Below are 19,988 nucleotides of genomic sequence, written 5' to 3' on the forward strand. Positions count from 1 at the left end.
TGGAGTAATAAGAGAAGGCTGAGGCAAAGCAGTACAGACCTGGGATTTAATAAGCTTGGCCTGGTCTTAACAGCCATCCCCAGGAGGCTGGGGTGGGGTTGGTAAAGGTGTAAAAACTCTTCAGAAGAACAGGAATACTGAGAGAGCTCTGGCCTGGAAGGAAGGCAAGAAACTGCCAGAAGCAGCCTTGTAAAGCTTCCTACCTGTGGCGTCCCCCGCTCTTGCCCAGTTTAGCTGTTAGGGCATTTCCACAAACTAGAGGAGTCAGATCTTCAATGTTTGCGTTGCCCAGGAAACAACTAAAATGGGCGTTGAAAGCAAAGGGCAATCTGGTCATTTAAGTCACAGGGAAACTTTGGGTTAGTTCTTTTTCTTCATCAAGAAAAATGTAAGTTTTAGGAGAATGTTTTGGAGACTTAAACTGTACTAAGAGAAATCTTGTCTCCAGCCGAGCCCCGCTTGAGGTTCTACAGCCCCAGGAAAGTCTTGCCTGCTTGAAACCAGCTTTGGGCCAGAATGGCGTTGTGCAGGGCGCACGAATGTTGGAACAGCAGAAGCCCCAAGCTGGTCTTGAGCACCTCTCGGAAAGAGCCTAATGGGCGGCCCTCGCACCAAAGAGAAGGGGGGGTTCGCGAGCGGAAACAGTCCAGGGGCCCAGGGAGGGGCGGCTTGGCCAGCTTGGGGCCAGGCTGAAATCCCACGGAGGCGGGGCCAACCCCAGATGGCTGCGCAGCCTGGGTGGGGCCGGACCAGCTGGGACCTGGCGACAGCACAGCCCTGACCCTCGCCTGGCGCCAACCTCGAGTGTTCCAGAGGCTTCCGCTAGACCACAATTCTCAGGGGCTCGCCCCGGCAGCCTCCCTCCCTGGTTTAGCCTCACCTCCCGCCCTGCAGGCTGTGTCTGGGCCTCGGCGCATAGCAAGCCGGGAACCGTAGTTTTCTCCGGGAGCACATATGCCAAGAAAGGACGCGGCGGGGACTGCGTTTCCCAGAGTGCAGTGGGGTGGTGAGGGAAGGCAGGGGGGAAGGGACAGTCGGTCGCAGACCGCGCTGGGTTGCCGCCGCTGCTGCCGCCATCGTGCCAGCCCCTCGGGTGAGTGTTGGGGGTAGCGCTCCGTGGCGAGGGCTGGGACGCAAGAGCCGCTCTTCCGGCTGCCTGGAGCCTCCGCTGCGAATCTCCGGGCGGCCCCTCCCCTCCCAACTCCCCCCGCTGGCAGCCGGAGACCGCGCGGGGCCGGGGCCATGTGTTGCCCGCGGCTCCGCCTCCCGCCGGTTCTCGTGAGGCGGCGGCTGAGGGAAACAGAGACAGCCAGGCGTCTATCCAGGCCGTACCGTGCACTTGGCGGGTGCACTGGACTAAACCAGGATCGGCCTTTTTCTCTTGTCCAGACTTTTCGGATGGGGCTCTCCGGTCCCCGCCCCAGCTGGCCTAACCCGGCCTGCCCGAGTCCCGCAAGCTCTGCAGGCAGGGCAGTGGGGTCGGCCCCAGCCCTATGCCCTGCTGCCTGCCTGCGAAGGATCCGGGGGTTCTCCGGCTCACTCTGGAGTCAGCATTGGGTAAGGGCGCCCGCCTGCTACAGCCCGGGCTTATAAAGCTCTTACTCGGTTTCCGACCATAGCCTGGCTAGGATATAGGTGACCGTTCTTGTGGTTGTCTGCCCGCTGGGAGTGAACGAAGCCTATTCCCCCCTTCCCCAAGTCTATGGAACTCATGTGTAAGTTTTCCAGCGCGGGGTGGGGGTCAGGTAATCTGGAGCTATGGGGGTTCCGTGTGGGACTTCACGCCAGACTGGCCTTGGAGGATCTGGCCTGACGTGATGAGGCAGCTCCAGGCTGGATGGCTCAGCCGCCCCCCCACCCCGCCCCCTGTCTCTCTCTCTCAGTGACTAGGCCCCAGCTGTGGTGGGTGGGCCGGCCCTGTTAGTGAAGGAAGGAAGCCAAGGAGGTGAGGTTGGATGTGTGAGCCTGCAACACATTATTAGACCACCCACCCCAGCACAGTCTAATCCTCACATTGCTTCTCCCAGAATCATGGGCCCTCCTCCCACAGAGAAAGGATTCCGTAAGAATGGTGGTGATAAGGTGGGATTCAGTGGAGGGGGAAGTAGGATCCAGGCCTGAGATACTTGAACCCAGTGCCAAATGAAAGGCTGGGCTGCAAGCAAAATTTGGAGTCAAGCACATTTGGGCTGTGGGACTCAGATTGACACTCAGTGGGGCCTTCTGAAGTCCAGGTAGCAGAGTTAGAGCTGAAAGCTGCAGAAAGTCAGGCTTCCCTCACTTGCTTGTTCATTTCCTTGAAGCTGGAGTGGTCTATGAACAGGTGGTAAGTTGGCTGGGCCTTGGGAAATTGCCCTTAATTCACCAGAGACCCCTGTGAATTTGGGGAGAAATGGCATGTCTAGCCATAGAGTAGTCTTCTGACAGGCTTTCTAAAGGTACTTCTGATTGAGTGATGATAAAGGACTGGTCTAGAGAAGCTCATAGGGGTTTTGGAAGAGACAGCTTGTCAAGCCTTGAGCACTCTGACCTCGTGTGGCTTCTGAGCCACAGTCCTTGCAGGGACTAAAAAAACAGCCAAGTCTCTGCAGGCCTGGCCTCAGTAGCAAGCAAGTCTCTTAAAAGAGTTGAGAGGCCCACTGTGCAGAAAACCTTCACCTCTGGACTCACTCCCCACCCTCCCACCCCATCTCCTGCTTGTGTACTGCTTCAGGTGATTTTTTTCTGATCATTACGTTTTAGCCTGGGAAGTTTTTCTGCAGCTGAATTGTTCTGCCTAGTCATTCTCTGATTATGGAGGACAGATAGGGTTAGTGTTCTCTCTGAACTCAACCCTCCTAGTCAGCACATGAGCGCATGGAAGTCAGAGTTTCAGCAGGCTCAGTAGAGGCCTGATTTGCCAATGGAGGTAGGCAACAAGGAAGGACTATTCACAGGACACATGCAGGATCAGTGTGGTGGAATCTGTTAGCACTAGAACCAGCTTCATGACTCTGGACTCTGGATTCGTTCTTCCTAGGACACAGATTTCAGGTGAGCCAGGCTTAAGGCTATGGATTAGTTTTGCACATTCCAAGGCCTTGGGTGGCTTATCACAAGGGTTTTCTGCAAGGTCAAAAAGATAGTGTTCCTTCTCCAAGGTTACACAGGAATAGGAGGAATTCGGGCCTGTCCCTGCTGTGTCTGGAGTCAGTAAGGCATTGCTAGGCTTCTCAATCCCCCAGAAGTCTTTGATCTTTCTGAAACTTGGCAAGCCATTTGGGTCTCAGAGATAAGAGAAGAACCCCAACGTTCTCCAGAATCATTCTGCACCTTCTATTCTTGTTGGGCTGACTTAGAAAGTGAGGCCTGGCATAGGGCAGTTGGGAGGTGGCTGCATAAGCATGGAGGCAGGGTGTGAGGATGACTGGGTTCTCACCCAGCTCAGAACTAGGTTCCTTAGTGACACGAAGCCCACCTCTCCACTCTGAGCCACGTCTCACTTTATTCTGTTGTCTTTATAGTTGGTTGGGATGGGATGAATGATTTAAGAGTTGGAGAATTCTCAAATCTTAGAACCAGAAGGTACCTTATATAAAAAAATTCTAGGCTTCCCTTTCTGAGGTATTAGTGTATTCTTTTGAACCAATTTTTTTCCTCCTTTCTCATCAATGATCAGTTTTATTCAGCGACCATTCTTTGGGCCCTTTCTGTGTGTCAGACTCTCGGCTGAGACCAGAGATAGAAAAATGAATCCTACTCAATCCTTGTGTAGGGAAAAGGAGGTCCTAGTAGAAGGGGAGATGGGTAAAGGTGCTGTTTTGTGCTGAGGGCTAAGTTGAAAGGTCCTATAGGGGCTCTTGGCTCTGCACAAAGAGGGGACTTCTGAATGATTAGAGCACCAAAGAGGAAAAGCTGTTGGTGAGCCCACTCTCCTCCTCAGTATAGAGAGCAAGATATACCTCCAGATGGTGGGCCCAGGAAAGTCTGGGGTCCCTTGAGTGAGACTGTTGAACTTAGCTGCTGTCTTCTATCGCCTGCTCTTTCTCCATCCTCCAGAGGTTTCTGCTGGATATTCCCCTAGTGCCTGGGAATCTCACCAGCATTTTGTGGTCTATGGCCTTCCTATTATTCCCTGTCTGGAGTCTGGGTTTGTGCTTCTGCCCCTTTCATTGAGGCCCTTTTAGGCCACTTTAAAAAAAAAAAAAAATCAAGATTCCCTCTGTCTTTTGGTAGTTTGACTATTAGGTGTAAGGTGTCTAGTTGTCAGTCTTTTGACTTTATCCTGTCGGAGTTCTTTGAGCTTTTCTGATGTGTAGGTCAATAAATTTGAGGAAATTTTGGCTATTCTTTCCTTAATTATTCTTTCTATCATACTCTCAGTTTTCTCCATCTGGAACTCCTTCTATGGTATGTTGGTATTATGATGGTATTTTACAGGTCTCTAAGGCTGTTCATTTTTCTTTTTTTCATTAAATTATATTTTATTGATAATGCTAATACTAAAGAGCCTCTTGCACACCCCCAACTGGGAACCTGGCCCACAACCCAGGCATGTGCCCTGACTGGGAATCAAACCAGTGACCTTTCAGTTCACAGGTCAGCACTCAATCCACTGAGCCACAGCAGCCATGGACCTCTCAGGTCACTTTTAAAGTGCCCCGTGCTCCTGGAGTAGTACCTGTCAGGACATCTTCCTAGAGTGAAACACAGAGGCACCCTCCCCAGGATGAAAAGGAATAGTCCTTTTGGAGAGAGAGAGGGGTGGGTCTGAAAAGTTTTCCACAGGTTAGACATTGCACTGAAAGTTGGGCAGGATTTTTATGGGTTGGTGTTGAACTGAACCTTCTTGAGTTATTTTTTTTTTCTGGTGGGCCATTGAGGACGTTTGTGTGTTTTGAATTGAATTCGTGTTGGCTACCCCTTCCCCAGCCTTGAGATTCTGTGATTCTCTTTTTTTTGACTGTTGTGGCGGGAACTCTTGACTCCCTCCTTGAGGGAGGTGACAGCATGTGGGTTATCCCTGGAATGACTTCCAGGCCTGTGTGATATCTGGTCAGCACCTTGACCACTAGGTCTCTGTGACACCTTCCCTTTTCTCACTGGAATGTGTCTTCCTGGAAAGAACCCTTTGTTCAGGTCTGGCTGTGATTAGGGAAGTGTCTTAGTGGCCAGGGAAGATGGACAGAAGAAGGTAAGGGGTAGCCCTGCGCGCTGGCCCGAAGGGCTCCCATCACTGGCTGATAGAGAACTTGCTGTGACTGCCTTGGGCCTTACTCCTTATTTGTTGCTTGGACCTGCTCTGTGCCTACTTCCTAAGCTCCAGGCTGGAGAGGGATCTGCCTGGAGGAGAACCCCCCCTCAGGAGAGCAATGTTTCCAAGGTGCTTGGAAATTGAGGGCTGTTTGCCCCAGTAAAATGAGGGAATTCTGGATTGTTTGTTCCTTAAAGCCTCAGATAGGCCATCACAGACACTGGGCAAAAACTGCTTCCCCCGCAGAAGGATGCTGTGTATAGACATCAGTTCCACTTGCAGAGGTAGATTCAGGCCCAGGAAACTGCAAGTTCTCAGTTTTCCTTATGGTATTAAACTGCTTTGACTAGCTAAGCTTGTACTCGGGCTTTCTGTCTTGAGGGGTGTGGAACTTGCTTATTTCAAAGAAGAAAAGGTCTAGGCTTTGTTTCTGACCAACTCATTTTGCCACCTATATGCTTCTTGGTATTTCATGTTGGCTCTCATCTGTTCCAGTCCAAGCCAATTTTGTGGACATTTTAATGCTGGCTATGCCAATGGCCTTGTGTAGCCTTAAATTTTTTCTTAACCTCTTGGTTTCCTCATCTACAAAGCAATGATAATAATACCAGGGTTGTGAGGCTCATACAATGAAATACACACAACTGGCCCGGGCTGTTCAGTTTGATTCCCAGTCAGGGTACAGCCCTGGATTGTGACCCAGGTCCCTGGTTGGGGGTGTGCGAGAGGCAACCAATTGATGTTTTCTCTCCCTCTTTTTCTCCCTTCCCCTCTCTTTAAAAAGTAAAAAAAATCTTAGAAAGAAAGAAGGAAACACAACTGTTTGGCTAATAGGAGGCATTCCCTCCACCACTCTGGAATTCTGTGTCCAACCCTTTATTACCCTGCTTATCTCAGTCATATAGTGTCACGGTGGTATTGGCCAGGCATGATGGTGACAGAGGATGGTGGTGGTCACTTAAGGACTTCAGGACTTCAGACCACATTGTTGGAGCCAAGTCCGTGTGTACCTAACCAGCAAGTTCATAGATGGGAGCTGGCTAGGACAGGGGCCCCAGAGATCTCTGAGCCACCTGGGAAAGGTAGCCTACTCAGAGACTGAGTAAGTACAGAGCAGAGATCAGTATGCAGGTCTCAGAATTTAGCTTCTGGGCCAGCCAGGGCATCCTGAAGGAGCCCTCCCTAGGCAGAAGAGAAAAAGGCCTGATCAGGGTGCTGGAGGCACCTCAGCGTTGGGGGTCTGCCCGAGAAAGCATTCTGTCTTGGCCAGCCATTCAGGCATCAGACCTTGGCTGATTTCTCTCTAGACTTCAGGCAGGGGAGTGGTGATGAGGCCGTTGCCAGTCCTAGGTTGAGGCTTCTTCCTACCTCTTAATCTAGTGTTCACCTAAGACCTGACAATGACTCCTTACAGCTGAGTCCTGCCTTATATCCTCAGTTGGTTACCCCTAACATCCCCACAATTACTGGTGAGGAGACACCACGAGGGAGAGGAGGAGCAGGCTAGAGGCCAGGCCTTTAAGTATGGGATTGTGTTCCTACTGTTTAGGCACAGCTGTCCGTTAGGTGAGTGACTGACCAGGACCTTAAGAGTGAAAGGGTCGGGGGGGTTGGGGTTGGTGCCAAGCCCCACTTGCCACATGCCTCAGACAGACAGACAGCTGGGTGGACGACAGAGGGTTGTTTCCTGACACTTGGACAGAAGACGTAGGTGGAAGGGAAGTGGGTCACTTGGCCACCTAAATTGAGCAGGGTTGCCCAGAACTACTACTGCTCCAGAGAAGAAGGTCAGACCTCAGCCCCACGCATTCATGGACTTACCCAAACAATTACTGAGGGCTGAGCCAGGCACCATGGGAACAGGGATACTCTGGTTGGGACACAGACCATAAACAGGACTGGGCAAAAGTAGGTCTACAGTTGTGAGTATGCAAAACAGAGTTTATTCTTTTATTATTTTCCATATGAACAGCTGTAAATCTACTTTTACCCCACACTGCATGTAAGTATGACAATCTCATGCAATGATAAATTCTAAGAAAATAATACATGGTGCCCTGGTTGGGTGGTTCAGTTGGAGTGTCGTCCTGTACTGCAAAAGGTTGCCAGTTTGATCCCCGGGTCATGGTGCATACCTAGGTTGGCGGGTTTGATCCCTGTCGGTGCTTACAGGACGCAACCAATTGAAATATCTTTGTCTCTTCCCTTCTCCTCCTCCCCCTCCCTCTTTCAAATTAATAAGCATATTCTTGGGTGAAGACTAAAAAAAAGATAGAAAATAATACATGATGGTGAAATGAGTACTTGGGCAGCTATTTTAGACTGGCTAGTCAGGGAAGGTACCTATGAAGAGGTGACATTTGAGCTGACACATAGGTGATAGGGAGCCAGACACATGAAGATTTAGGGAGAAGGGGAGTGAGCCAGGTATAAGGAACAACAATTGCAAAGCCCTAGGGTAAGAACAGGCTTAGCATGTTCCAGAAACAGGAAAATGCAGAATGACTGTAAAGGAAGGGTGTCGGTGGGGAATTGCTGGTAGGAGACAAGGTTGGGCAGCCAGGAGGGCAGGTCACTCGAGGCCCTGAAGACAGGATAAGTGGTTCAGATTTTGTCAGTGGAGAGTGGGGCAGAAAGTCATTGGAGCATCATAGGACAGGATACACAGCACCCTTCACTGTGAAATCAGAGGGGCAGTGTGTCCCTGAAGAACAGGCACTCTGCATTGTCTTCCTGTCTGGTGGCAGTGCATTGCATTTCCTCTCTTTCCTTGTAACACACACCCGTGTGCTGGGCCCTAGGGGTTCAAACCAAGGTTGGCTGTCAGTCCCACCTGTTGGAGGAGTTCTTCCCAGCCTGTGTGCTTCAGGGCTGTTTGGGGCTTGGGAGAAAGCAGGTGTGAGGGTAATGGCCACCGTTGTTCTCAATATTAAGGACCCTACCATTAGCTCAGCACATCTGCTGGCATTCTGGTGGGTCTCAGTAATGGGCTCCTAAACACGTGAGCATCTTTTGTATATCAATCTGGAGTTAGTGACGTCCTCTTCCCCATCACTCTCCTGCCCCAGTCCCTGCCCAGGTTCAGCTAGGCCAAGATCTCTTTGCTTTGCTGAGATAGTAGAACAGGTTATGACTTTGAAGGTTTGGGGAAAAGGTGAGATAATCTCCCATGAAAATGCCTATTATTGGTTGTGGAAATCTGCTTGGTGTCTTTGTTTGGAGGCAGAAGTCCTGGTTCAGGCCTGTCTTGCCCCGTCTGAGAAAGCCAAGGAGCCAAGGCCAGAGAACAGGGCTTCAGCTCTTTGTGCTGTTCTTTGTGCCCCCCCCTTTTTTTCCCCCTTCTCTCTTCATTTTTATCTTGACCAGTTCTGGGAATCCTGGCTCTGGAGTCCACTGGTTCCATCCAGTTCCACCATCTATTAGGTTAGTGGCCTTGAGCAAGGTTAAATTAACTAATTTCGCTGAGCCTCATTTTGCTCATCTCTTAACATGGGTGCTGACTCAGGGCGTTAGGGACAAATGCATGTAAAAACCTTAGCACATTTTTATACCTAATACACATTAGTGAAAATGAGATGTTATCAGCTGGATACTGCTATTTCAACTTTTGGAAACACCCAGAATTTGAGGACAGAAATGAAGTTTTTCGGTTGCCCAAAGGGATCTCCTAGGCCAGTGGTTTTAACCTGGGGTGTATGACTGAACCTCAGGTAGTGTAAACAACCTGAAATTATTCACAAGGCTGGGACATCCTGCTGCTGTGCAAACTTATTGGGAGAGGGCCACAGTTTTTGAGACATTCTTGAGGATCTTTGAACCTGCAGGGACCCAAGGGTGAGTGAAGGCTGATGCTTAGTGGTTGAGAGGCCATTGAGGTCATTTCTACTCCTCAAGGAGCCTGACTTCAGTCAGTCTAGGGACTGTTGAGGTGAAGCAGGAAATGATGTGGTCAGCGGCCCTCTTGGAAGAACTGTAGGAGAAGCCGTCATGAAGGTCCGTCCCCAGTCTGATGGGAGGCTGCCTCTGAGCCTTGGCATTTTGTTTCTTTCCAGGCTATTCTTTCTATAGTAGTAACTGTACTAGAAACAAGGTTAAGGCCCAACCTGGCCCAGATCCTTCCCTTGTGTTGCATGGGGAAGGGAGGGGGTGCTCTGCACCTTGATTCCTCTTCTGGACTTAAGAATGTTGCCCTGGCTGCTGTGGCTCAGTGGATTGGTGCCGGCCTGCTAACCGAAGAGTCGTTGGTTTGATTCCTGGTCAGGGCACATGCCTGGGTTGTGGCCAGGTCCCCATTTCGGGCTATGTGAGAGGCAGCTGATTCATGTTTCTCACATCAATGTTTTTCTTCCTCTCTTTCTCCCTCCTTTCCCCTGTCTCTAAAAGTAAATAAATAAAATATTTTAAAAAAAGAAAGAAAGAAAGAAAGAATATTGCCTCCTAACCACGAGTTGAAAGCTTTGCAGGAGATTTAGAACCAGAACCTGTAAGTCCTGTAGTTTGCTGGGCTGGGCTGTGTGCCAGGAGATTGGGGGTGTAGCAAGAACCACATGGAACCCTCACAGCCCAGAGCTGCAGCGTTTAGGTGGAGGAGTGTGCCACCTGGGTGTGTTGATATGGGTTTCCACATGGGGTTGGACGTCATCATTTCAGTCTGGGAAGGAGTCTGTCCCTAAATAGGTGGGGGTTCGAACAGTGACTTGAAGAGCAGGGACTGATCAGGCAGATGAGGGGACGGAGGACAACACAGGGCAAATACTTGATGACTTCTGGTGTGGAGCTGGACTGAGGTAGAAGAGAATGACTGGAGAGGCAGGGACAGGTGTTTTTGGCTACCTGTGGGGTTTGGCCTTTAACCCAAAGGTGAGGGTGCTGTAGGAGAGGGACAAGGCCAGCTTTGTGGTTTAGAGCTCGGGATGCAAAGGTAGCAGAAAGAAAGCACTGGCCACCACCGGAAGACCCAGTGTCAGCACTGAGATACTGGATGAACTTGGAACAAGGCTGCTCACATCGCTGAACCTGTTTTCCCACCTGTTAAGCAGGATGACAGTGGAATCTGACCATATGGTTATTGTGATCATTACATGGAAATAAATCAAGGTCAGGCAGATCTCAAATGACGTTGGTATTGGCTTCAGGATCCCTGCTTGGCACTTTTAAAACAAAGGACTCAATCCACATAGTTTTGAAGGTTCCTTCTCACACTTTCTGGGAGACTGTGAGCTGTCCTGTTCCTCAGGAAAGTTCCCTCTGTCCTGTCCTGCCCTGCCTCACCAGACCAAAGGCCTCTTCTGTCCCTTTGTCCCTCGATCCTCTTCACTCCACCACTACTTCTGCCAAGTAGTCTTTGTATTAGCAAGTAATTACATGATTTAGAACAATATTGAAAAAGAAAAACACACCCACGCACTTCCTCTGCCTCACCGACCTTCTACCTGTTGGCCCTTTTCTTGTCTTGGATCAGCTTTTAACCTTAGTTCCTTTTGGCTTTCCAATTTCCTGCAGAAGGAGATGGCCCTCATCCCTTCCTTCAGCTCTGCCCCTGAGCTCTCAGGGGCTGGGCAAGGCATCTTGCAGGTAAGATGCGGTGAGGTTGGGCTGCAGTGAGTGAATACTAGGGTCGAAGTGGCAGATACATGGGGCTGTGCCCTGCCTCACGTATTCCAAATCTGTGTGTGGGTACCCCTTGGAAATGTGGTTGTGACAACACAACTGAGACTGGCTGTTGGTCCTATGCCTTTCCAATTTGTTGGTATGTTTCTTGGCAGAGTGTGAACTGGGACATACCTTGTGTTCCTGTGTAACTGGTGTGGCCCGGTCCAAGTTCTCTCATCTGCTTATTTTAGACTTTCCTGGACATTTCTTAGTCACCCCAGCACTGAGCTATTTTTAGTACCACCACCTCCTAGGGGACCTAAAATAAAGCTGGCTAAGCTTCCTGACCCCTCATTGGCTGGAATTACTGGTCAGAGGCTAGAAGATTGACTGGATTGAGGAGGATGAGCTACTGTCCCTCCCCACTGGCTCCTTTGGCCTTGGGTGAGGTCACAGGGACTGGAGTGAACTAGCACTTAACCATATTGAGCTGAAGACTTGACCAAGTTCCCTTAGTGAGGCTTCACAACCACCTCCATTTTATGGAGGAGGAGGAAGCTGAGGCTCTAAGAAAGGTAGTGACTTGCATCACCTTCTACCAGTGTTAATGGCTATCTTCCATGGTCGAACCCACCTCCTCACTGCTTTGTTTCAGTCTGTCATCAGGAGAGAGGGGCTGGGCTCCTCTAAAGTCAGACAAGTATAGAACAACACCTGGGTCTGTTGTCATAGGATCCTGCAGTGAGATTTGGACTTCCCTACCTGAGAGGGGCCTAGCAAAACTGCCCCCTTAAGACTGAGCGGGGGTTCATTTGCTGTTTTTGTAGCACGTGGGGCCTTGAGGAACCATCTCCCCCTACTTTCACTGGGTCTTCGTCCGCCTCCCAAGAAAGCACTGGGGCATTGTTGAGGCATTGGGGGCTGAGTTTCGGCAGGACAAGGACAGAGCCTGAGGGCTGTAATATGACGGGGGACCAAAAAGAAACCCCGAAATTTATAAAAAATTGTGTCTGTATTCTTACATGTTTAAACTTAAGTCACCTTCAAAGTACTCTCCATTTGATGCAATATACCTATTGAGCTGTTTTTTCCACTGCCCACAACAATTTTTGATCTCGTAAATTTTGATGCCTTTTAGTGTTTCTGCCATTTTTTTTTGTTTCTCTTTCAGGACTTTTTTCATCCATGGAAACAAAAAAAAGTCATCTGTGGTGTGATCGGGTGAATAGGAAGGGTGGGGCATAAGGGTTATGCCGTTTTTGGTTAAAAATGACTGAATACTCACTGTAGTGTAGGCAGGTGTGCTCATAAATCACCCATCACGAAATGGGCAAACACATTGAAAGGGTCTTCAAAAAAAAATGCACTGAAGCCCTGGCTGGTGTGGCTCAGTGGATTGAGTGCTGTTCTGTGAATCAAAGGGTCACTGGTTCGATTCCGAATCAGGGAACATGCCTGGGTTGTGGGCCAGGTCCCCAGTTTGGGGCACATGAAAGGCAACCACACATTGATATTTCTCTCCTTTTCTTTCTCCCTCCCTTCCCTTCTCTCTAAAACTAAACAAATAAAACCTTTTTAAAAAATTCACTGAAGCTGAATGCAGCCTCTCACAACAACGCCAGCTGGTACACTGATAGATGGGTTCCTAGAACACTCACCTAACTGGGGAAGCCTGTACTACAAGGGGCCTGCCCTCCAGAAGATAATTCCGGTTTGTGTTTTTTTTGTCCCCCCTTGTAGAAGATACTTTACACACAGACACCAGTAATTGCTGGCCTGCAGGGTGGGAAGAATAGCAATAACTCTTGCTTTGCACCTCACTGAGAAGACAGAATAAAAAGCTATGGGGAGAATGCTTAGCTCCTCCTTAAAGGTCCATCCCCTCATTGGGCATTAAAGGACCAGCTCTGACCTTTCTTTGTCCTGGGGTCTACCTTCAGTACCCATTGTGTGTGCTCCACCACCCAGGCAGTTCTGTCTCATCAACCAGAGCTTCTCAAAGGAGGGACTGAGTCTGGTCCACCCCTGGGCTTCCTGCACTGGTCTCTGTTAGGAGAGGTCTCCTACCAATTCCCGAGGCCTCTCCATGCTCCCTATGTGAACAGATTCAGCGAAGGACTCCCTGCTCAAGGAAGCCAGGGAGGGGGAGGGGTCAGTGAAGAGACAGCGGCTGGCTACCTTCTCTTCCTGCAGTACCAACGCTTCCCCTCCCTGTCTCTCTGGTCTTGCAGGTCTCAACGAGGCCGGGTGACGCTCCAGAATGGGAGACAAGCCAATTTGGGAGCAGATTGGATCCAGCTTCATTCAACATTACTACCAGTTATTTGATAACGACAGAACCCAACTAGGCGCAATTTACGTAAGTCTTCAGCTCTAGGACCAGAATGGGACTCTTAAGGAATTAGTTCAGGGGTTGGGCACTTATCCAGTTCACACATTCTGGCAGCCCTCACTGGATTGATTTTGCACCCTTCTATCTGAGCTGTCCATGGGGCAGGGGCCTGATATATGGCCCAGCTAGCTGGTTCACGCATTTCCTTCTGTCATGTTCCACAAGAGTTGGTATTCTGATACCCTGGGCAGGGTGCCATGGTTTTGGACGTACCAATGTTCTAGACTGGGAAGCAGCAGGCAGAGGCTAGGGCTCACAGTGCCCTCTGAAGGCAGCTCATGAGCATCATTAGTGCAAAGCTGAGCTCTCCTGAAGGCCTCAAGTCTGGCTTCCTTTGAGGAGGGCCAAAGGTTTCTTTGTACTCAAGGGAAACAAATGGGGTTAGCCCAGAGAGGCTAGTATGTCCTTTGAGAAACCTTTCTATGCAGGCAGAGGGCTAAATTCAGCGCAAGTATTATGTGATTGTCACTATCACAAATGGAGAATTTTGTATTTGTTTCTTGTATGTTCCCTGACCAGTGATTGAACTCACAATATTGGCATATGAGGATGACGCTCTCACCTACTGAGCATCCAGCCAGAACAGATGGAGAATTTTTATTTTTATTTTTTTTATTTTTAAAATTTAATCTTTATTATATTTTTTTCTGTTACCAATTAGTCCCCTTATACTCCTCTCCTCCCAACAATCACCGCACTGTTGTCCATGTTCATGAGTCCTTTTTCCTTTTTTGCTCAAACCCTTCACCACCACCCCCACTAGCTGTCATCTGCTATCTGTGAGTCTCTCTCTCTTTTGCTTGTTAGATCAGTTTGTTCATTAGATTCCACATATGAGTGAAATTTTATGGTATTAGTCTTTCTCTGAGTGGCTTATTTCACTTAGCATAATGTTCTCTAGGTCCATCCATACTGTTTCAAAGGGTAAAATGTTCTTTTTTATGGCCAAGTAGAATTCCATTGTGTAAATGTCCCATAGCACTTGGGCTGCTTCCATATCTTGGCGATTATAAGTAATGCTGCAGTGGACACAGGGGTGCTTATATTCTTTTAATTAGTATTTTGGGTTCCTTTTGATATATTCCCAGAAGTGGGATCACTGGGTCAAAAGGCAGATCTATTTTTAATTTTTTGAGGTATCTCCACAGTTCTTTCCACAGTGGCTACACCATTATGCATTCCCACCAACAGTGCAGTAGGGTTCCCTTTTCTCCACATCCTGGCCAGCACTTGTTGTTTGTTGATTTGTTAATGATGGCCGTTCTGACAAGTGTGAGATGGTATCTCAGATCAAGAATTTTTTTTAACTTGAACTGATTTGATTCTGGGATCCTGGCACTTTTGCCTTGTTGCTTCTTAATGTCAATTAAAGCAGGCTTAACCCAGAGAAGATAGTTAGCAATCCTAAAAGAACACTTTGTATATGTCATTTTATATAATCCTTAGCACTTGTTCCCTTTGAATATCAGGGAACTGAGACTCAGAAAAATGACTAACTTGTCTAATGCCACAACTGGTGAGTAACAGAGGCATTTTTGAGGTCTACCCCAAAGGCTGTGACAAGGAAGATCTGGAGGGGAGGTGCAAAGCTAGTGGGTTGCCTTGCGAGGCCTTGTCAACTTCCATCTCTCCCTGACCCCATGATAGCCCCCATGGAAAGGGCCTTAGTGTAACTCAGCCTAGGCTCTGTAGATGGTGATGAGCATAGGTGTTTCTGAGTTATTTCTCATGACTTCTCTGGGACTGATGCTGATTGACCACACAGCTGGATGGCTTTTGGCTGAGCCTTGGCCACATATGGCCAGTCTGGGGCTCGTGCATATCAGAGGTCATATGACTTGTTTTTTTTTTGCTTAAAGAAATTTATTTTCTCACAGTGCTGGAGGCTAGAATTCTGAGATCAAGATGTCAGTGGGGTTGGTTTCTTCTGAGGCCTCTTTCCTTGGCTTATAAATGGCTGTCATCATCCAGTGTCTTCACACAGCCTTTCCCTCTGTCCTTGTCTGTATCCTAATCTCATCTTCTTATAGGAACACCAGTAATGTTGGGTTGGGGCCAGCCTAATGACCACATTTAATTCTGATCACTTCTTTAAAAGCCCTATCTCCAAATACAGTCAGTCACATCTAGAAGTACTTGAGGGTTAGAACTTCATATGAATTTAGGAGGACAAAATTAAGCCCAGAGCAGTATTTCAATGTTATTTAAACCCCTCCTCTCATCATATGACTTCTTGAGTAAAAACTGGGCAATGGATTTATTTAATAAGTTTATATTATGTTAGTTTTTCAGAGCCTGAGCTCCTGGACAATGGGGTATAATTAAAGAAATTGGTAGTAGTTATAAAGTTTAGAAGCTATCCTCAGTTCCTTTATAGACATGGAGATTGAGGTATGGAATTATTTCCCCAAGAAAGATTTTTTTTTAAAGATTTTATTTATTTTTAGGGAGAGGGGAAGGGAGGGAGGAAGAGGAGGAGAGAAACATCAATGTGTGAGAGATATGTCGATTGGTTGCCTCTCACACATCCCCAACTGGGGACCTGGCCCGCAACCCAGGCATCGAACTGGGAATCGAACTGGCAGGCTTTCGGTTTGCAGGCTGGCACTCGATCCACTGAGCCACACCAGCCAGGGCTCCCCAAGATTTTTTTTAGGGGTCTTTTCAGGGCCTCAGAGATACTTTTGGTGCTCTGAAGCCCTGACCCTGAGTTTCCTGGTTTTCAGATTGACGCGTCATGCCTTACGTGGGAAGGACAGCAATTCCAGGGGAAAGCTGCCATTGTGGAGAAGTTGTCTGTAAGTAAGGGCGAGGGTGAGGCTGTAGGCAGCTCCTTCCCTGCTGGCTACAGCCCACCACCCACTCTTTCTCTTGCAGAGCCTTCCGTTCCAGAAAATCCAGCACAGCATCACGGCGCAGGACCATCAGCCCACGCCAGATAGCTGCATCATCAGCATGGTTGTGGGCCAGCTTAAGGTAACAGTGCTGCTAGGGAAAAGCTGCAGGCAGAGGATAACCCTGTGCCCTTGCCATCCCTGTGATGTGACTTGCTTATCTGAGGACACCCAGACAAAGTGACTGTCTAGAGCTGTGTAGATCAATATAATAGCAACCAGCTACGTGTGCTAATTTTTAAATTACATTAATTAAAATGAAGTAAAACGTAGTTCCTCAGTTACACTAGCCATATTTCAAGAGCTCAGTCAGTTGTGGCTGCCTATTGGACAGCACGGACGTAGAACATTTCTGTTACTGCAGAAATTTCTAGCAGAGAGCACTGGTTTAGACCCTTTTTGGAAAATGGACAAATGGTATGGGAGCAAGATGAAGCTATGGTGCCAAGTGACTGGGCCATGATACTACCCCAAGGTGTCGGTGGGCCTCCTGTAGGCATTAACCCTGGACATGCCAGCTGGGTGCTGAGCAGCAGTCTCCACCTGGAGCCCATGCTGCCGTTCCCTGAGCTGGCTGCTGAGCAAAGCAGATTCCCAGAACTCCTGCTTCTCTCCGTATTTTTCCTTTCCCCTTCTCAAGACCTGTCGCCTTCAAAGCTTTCCTGTGACCTCTCAGCACCCCACTCCCACCGCAAGAATTCTCCCAGGGACTCCTACCTGTGAAGCCAGATTTTTGGTTTCCAAAAAGCCTCTCCTCCCCAAAGCAGGACAAATTGGCTGCTCTTTGACAAGGTTCCAGCCTCCTGGGATGTGTCATGGTAGGGCTCAATAGCAGGCCTTCTCCCTAGGCTAGGCAGGGCTTCCTTAGTCTAATACAAGGGTTGAGTGACGGGCCCTCAAGGCTCTGCAGTGGATTCAGAGGGACCTGACTTCTGGCCTGGACTTTTCTTTTAGTTTCTCTTGCCTGTCCAAGATGCCCTGCTCCAAGTCTATGCTCAAATAGGCCCTTGGGAGTGAGGAGGTCTCTCCACAGGGCCGTGCCCACTTTCCCAGGCTGGGCTCAGTAAGCAGTGCCCTTTCCACATGATTTCAGGTTCTTTTTTCTGTTTCTGTCTCATCAACTAGAGCTCCTCAATGGAGGGGCTGAGTCTGGTTTACCTGTGGGCTTCCTGCACTGATCTTTGTTGGGAGAGGTCCCCTACCAATTCCCTGGGGCCTCTCCATGCTCCCTATGTGAACAGATTCAGCAAAGGACTTCCTGCTCAAGGAATCCAGGGAGGGGGAGGGGTCAGTGAAGAGACAGCAGCTGGCTACCTTCTGCCTCCTTGCTGATAATAATTCCCAGAAAAACCAGTGATGGTAGAGACAGCTCTGATTAACTGGGCTCTTACCCCATCCCGGTCTTTGCAGTTTAGCTGGAGGTCCCTTGCTTTTTTGTTTTCAGTAGACCACCTGATTACAAGGCTTATGTATTTCCCCTGTAGAGTTGTGATCACAGTGTGAATTCGGTTTTGAGTCTTTTTCTCACATGTTTGGCCCCAGTCAGCATTTAGCAGTTGCTTCTCTTGATTGGATTAACTGGCATAATCACACACTAAGGTGTTTAGTTTTTGCTCTGGCTGGGTGGGTCAGTTGGAGCGCTGTCCCATATACCAGCAGGTTGTGGGTTTGATTCCTTGTCAGGGCAAAGTTGCCATTGTGGAGCAACTTAGGTTGCAGGTTCAATCCCAAATCAGGGTGCATAGGGGAGGCAACCAGTCAATGTTTCTTTCTCACATCAATATTTTTACCTCTCTAAAATCAGTAAAACAAACAAACATACCTTTGGGTGAGGATTAAAAGAGTGTTTAGTTTCTAGGTGTTGTAAGTTACAAGATGAGCACTGCAGAACTCTTTAAAATTGGTCACTTGTGCCCAGAGACATGGGCTTAGAGGCAGGTTTGTTCTCTGCTCTTTTGCGATAGCTAACTGGTGAGTTCTGCAGTTTTAAGTGCATATAGCAGTGTGAGCTGCTATGTATAGGTCCCTATGTGCCCAGTGTAGTGTTTCATACATTAAATCAATTCACATTCACATGTATTCCTTGTCTCTACTGGGATTTGAGTCCAAGACAGAAGGGTTTGATCCCAAAGTCAGCATTTTTTGCCCTGTTACCCTGCCGCTGAACTCTCTGCCCGTTCCCTGGTCCCCTTACTGAATCATTTTTCTTTCCTTACAGGCTGATGAAGACCCCATCATGGGGTTCCACCAGATGTTTCTATTAAAGAACATCAATGATGCTTGGGTTTGCACCAATGACATGTTCAGGCTTGCCCTGCACAACTTCGGCTGACCTCCTCCCAGCCTGGCACTCATGCTCTTCCTTCCTCCCTCTTCCTGATACTATTCACACTCCTCCAGATGCTCCAAATATCATACACAAATGAGCAGGACCATGGTGGGAGTGGGCGCAGTGCGCTGCTGCTACCTAGGTGTTGTGCATGATGTTTGGACACTAGACTAGTTACATCTGACAGGAGAAGTATGTGTTGTACCAGCGCATGCCTTGGAAAGACTTAAGTAATGCAAAAGGTTGTCATTTTTTTTTTTTTTTTTTAATCTACTGACAAGTTGCTCTAGTAACCCAAAGAAGTGAAGGAGAAAGCAGCTGCCTCACCGCCCAGATATTGATTTGTTCAGATGTTTCAATGCCTCATGATACAATAAAACCACAAAAATTTTCTTAACAGTTTAAATTGTTTTAATTAGTTTAATAGTTGGGCATCAATAACTACCTAGCCCCATTGGCTCTCTCATGTCTCACCTTCCCACCTCTACCCCAACTCAGCAATACCTATTACAAGGAGAAAACTGCTGAAGCAGCACTCAAAGCTAGCTTCTCTCAGAAACCCAGGAGGGCATAGTGTTCCCCTCCCGAGCGCATCTGGTCTTGGGGAAGTGAGCTGCAGATAGGGAGAGCTCCAGTCTGGCCTGAAGCTTCCCCTGCACTGAAGCCTCTGTGGTCAGTTTTGACACCTTCTGTGACCTCTACACTGGGTAGGGTCAGGGCTCTAGTAACAGGACAGTTGACCAAGAATCCTACTGAACATGGAGAGGCATTGGCAAAAATGGCCCATCAGGTTCAGGCCCTCTGAGCAAAGGTTTGAGGGAGAGGGGCCCATTTTATCCCCAGAAGGGTTAGGATAACACCCAGGGTGCCCCACAAATACGAAGCCAAGAAGAGGGTAGTTCAGATCCTGTACCACCTGCTTTAGATAGCTTTGCTCAAAGGCAAGTGCCATAACAGCTAGCCTCCAACATCCACAGATCCAGACCTGGTGGTTTGGAGTATAGATTTAGAGCTATGACAAGGCAGTCTGAGTGTGAGAGATTTGTGATCTAGGATTTCTCACCCCTCAGACCTCTGCAAGGCATTGTTAGGCCTCCTAGTCCCTGCCTAACTACACCTCACTGTCTTCAAATCCCAGGAAGTCAACTATTGGGACACTTTATGCTCCTCATTTTGGGAGACAGAGGCCTTGCCTATGGCAAATCTAGCCGTTTAGCTCTGAGACCTGGTTGCAAGGTAGCAACCATAGGCTAGAACCAAACCCAGGACTTGAGCTGTTGCCCTTTTAGGGGTTCTAGGATTGGTGAGGGCACCACAGCTATGCCTGACCTGTACCCACCTTTCCCTCTACTGTGGATGGAGGCCAAAGACATCCTCAGACCCCCAGAAGTTGCCTGGCTATAACTGGGTACTTGGCTCGATGATAACGCTGTTTGGTAGAACAGCATATTGAGATTTCAGTGGGACTGATATCTAGGTTGATGTGTATTGGGGGTGGGGGAGAGAGGTAGGTGCTTGCTGCCTCTTAAAACCACCCTGTATAAAATC

General features: G+C 48.6%; 1 protein-coding gene across 4 annotated transcripts; it reads left to right on the forward strand.

Moving 5' to 3' along the window:
- Positions 1 to 1,000: 1,000 nt before the first annotated feature.
- NUTF2 (nuclear transport factor 2) lies at positions 1,001 to 18,832 on the forward strand. 4 transcript variants are annotated; one of them, XM_090260460.1, is made up of 6 exons: positions 1,001 to 1,093; positions 12,419 to 12,536; positions 13,057 to 13,184; positions 15,944 to 16,015; positions 16,095 to 16,193; positions 18,330 to 18,832. In XM_090260460.1, the coding sequence occupies exons 3-6, from the start codon at positions 13,086 to 13,088 to the stop codon at positions 18,441 to 18,443; spliced, it is 384 nt and encodes a 127-aa protein (XP_090116586.1). In that variant the 5' UTR covers positions 1,001 to 1,093; positions 12,419 to 12,536; positions 13,057 to 13,085; the 3' UTR covers positions 18,444 to 18,832. The 4 variants fall into 4 exon arrangements, with proteins under 4 accessions (XP_090116586.1, XP_090116588.1, XP_090116585.1 ...); XM_090260462.1 differs by having other exon boundaries at positions 12,429 to 12,536; XM_090260459.1 differs by lacking the exon at positions 12,419 to 12,536 and having other exon boundaries at positions 1,002 to 1,093.
- The last annotated feature ends 1,156 nt before the right edge of the window (positions 18,833 to 19,988 follow it).

Source organism: Furipterus horrens, unplaced genomic scaffold, assembly GCF_987537825.1.
Source record: "Furipterus horrens unplaced genomic scaffold, mFurHor1.1.pri manual_scaffold_13, whole genome shotgun sequence".
NCBI classification, from domain to species: domain Eukaryota; kingdom Metazoa; phylum Chordata; class Mammalia; order Chiroptera; family Furipteridae; genus Furipterus; species Furipterus horrens.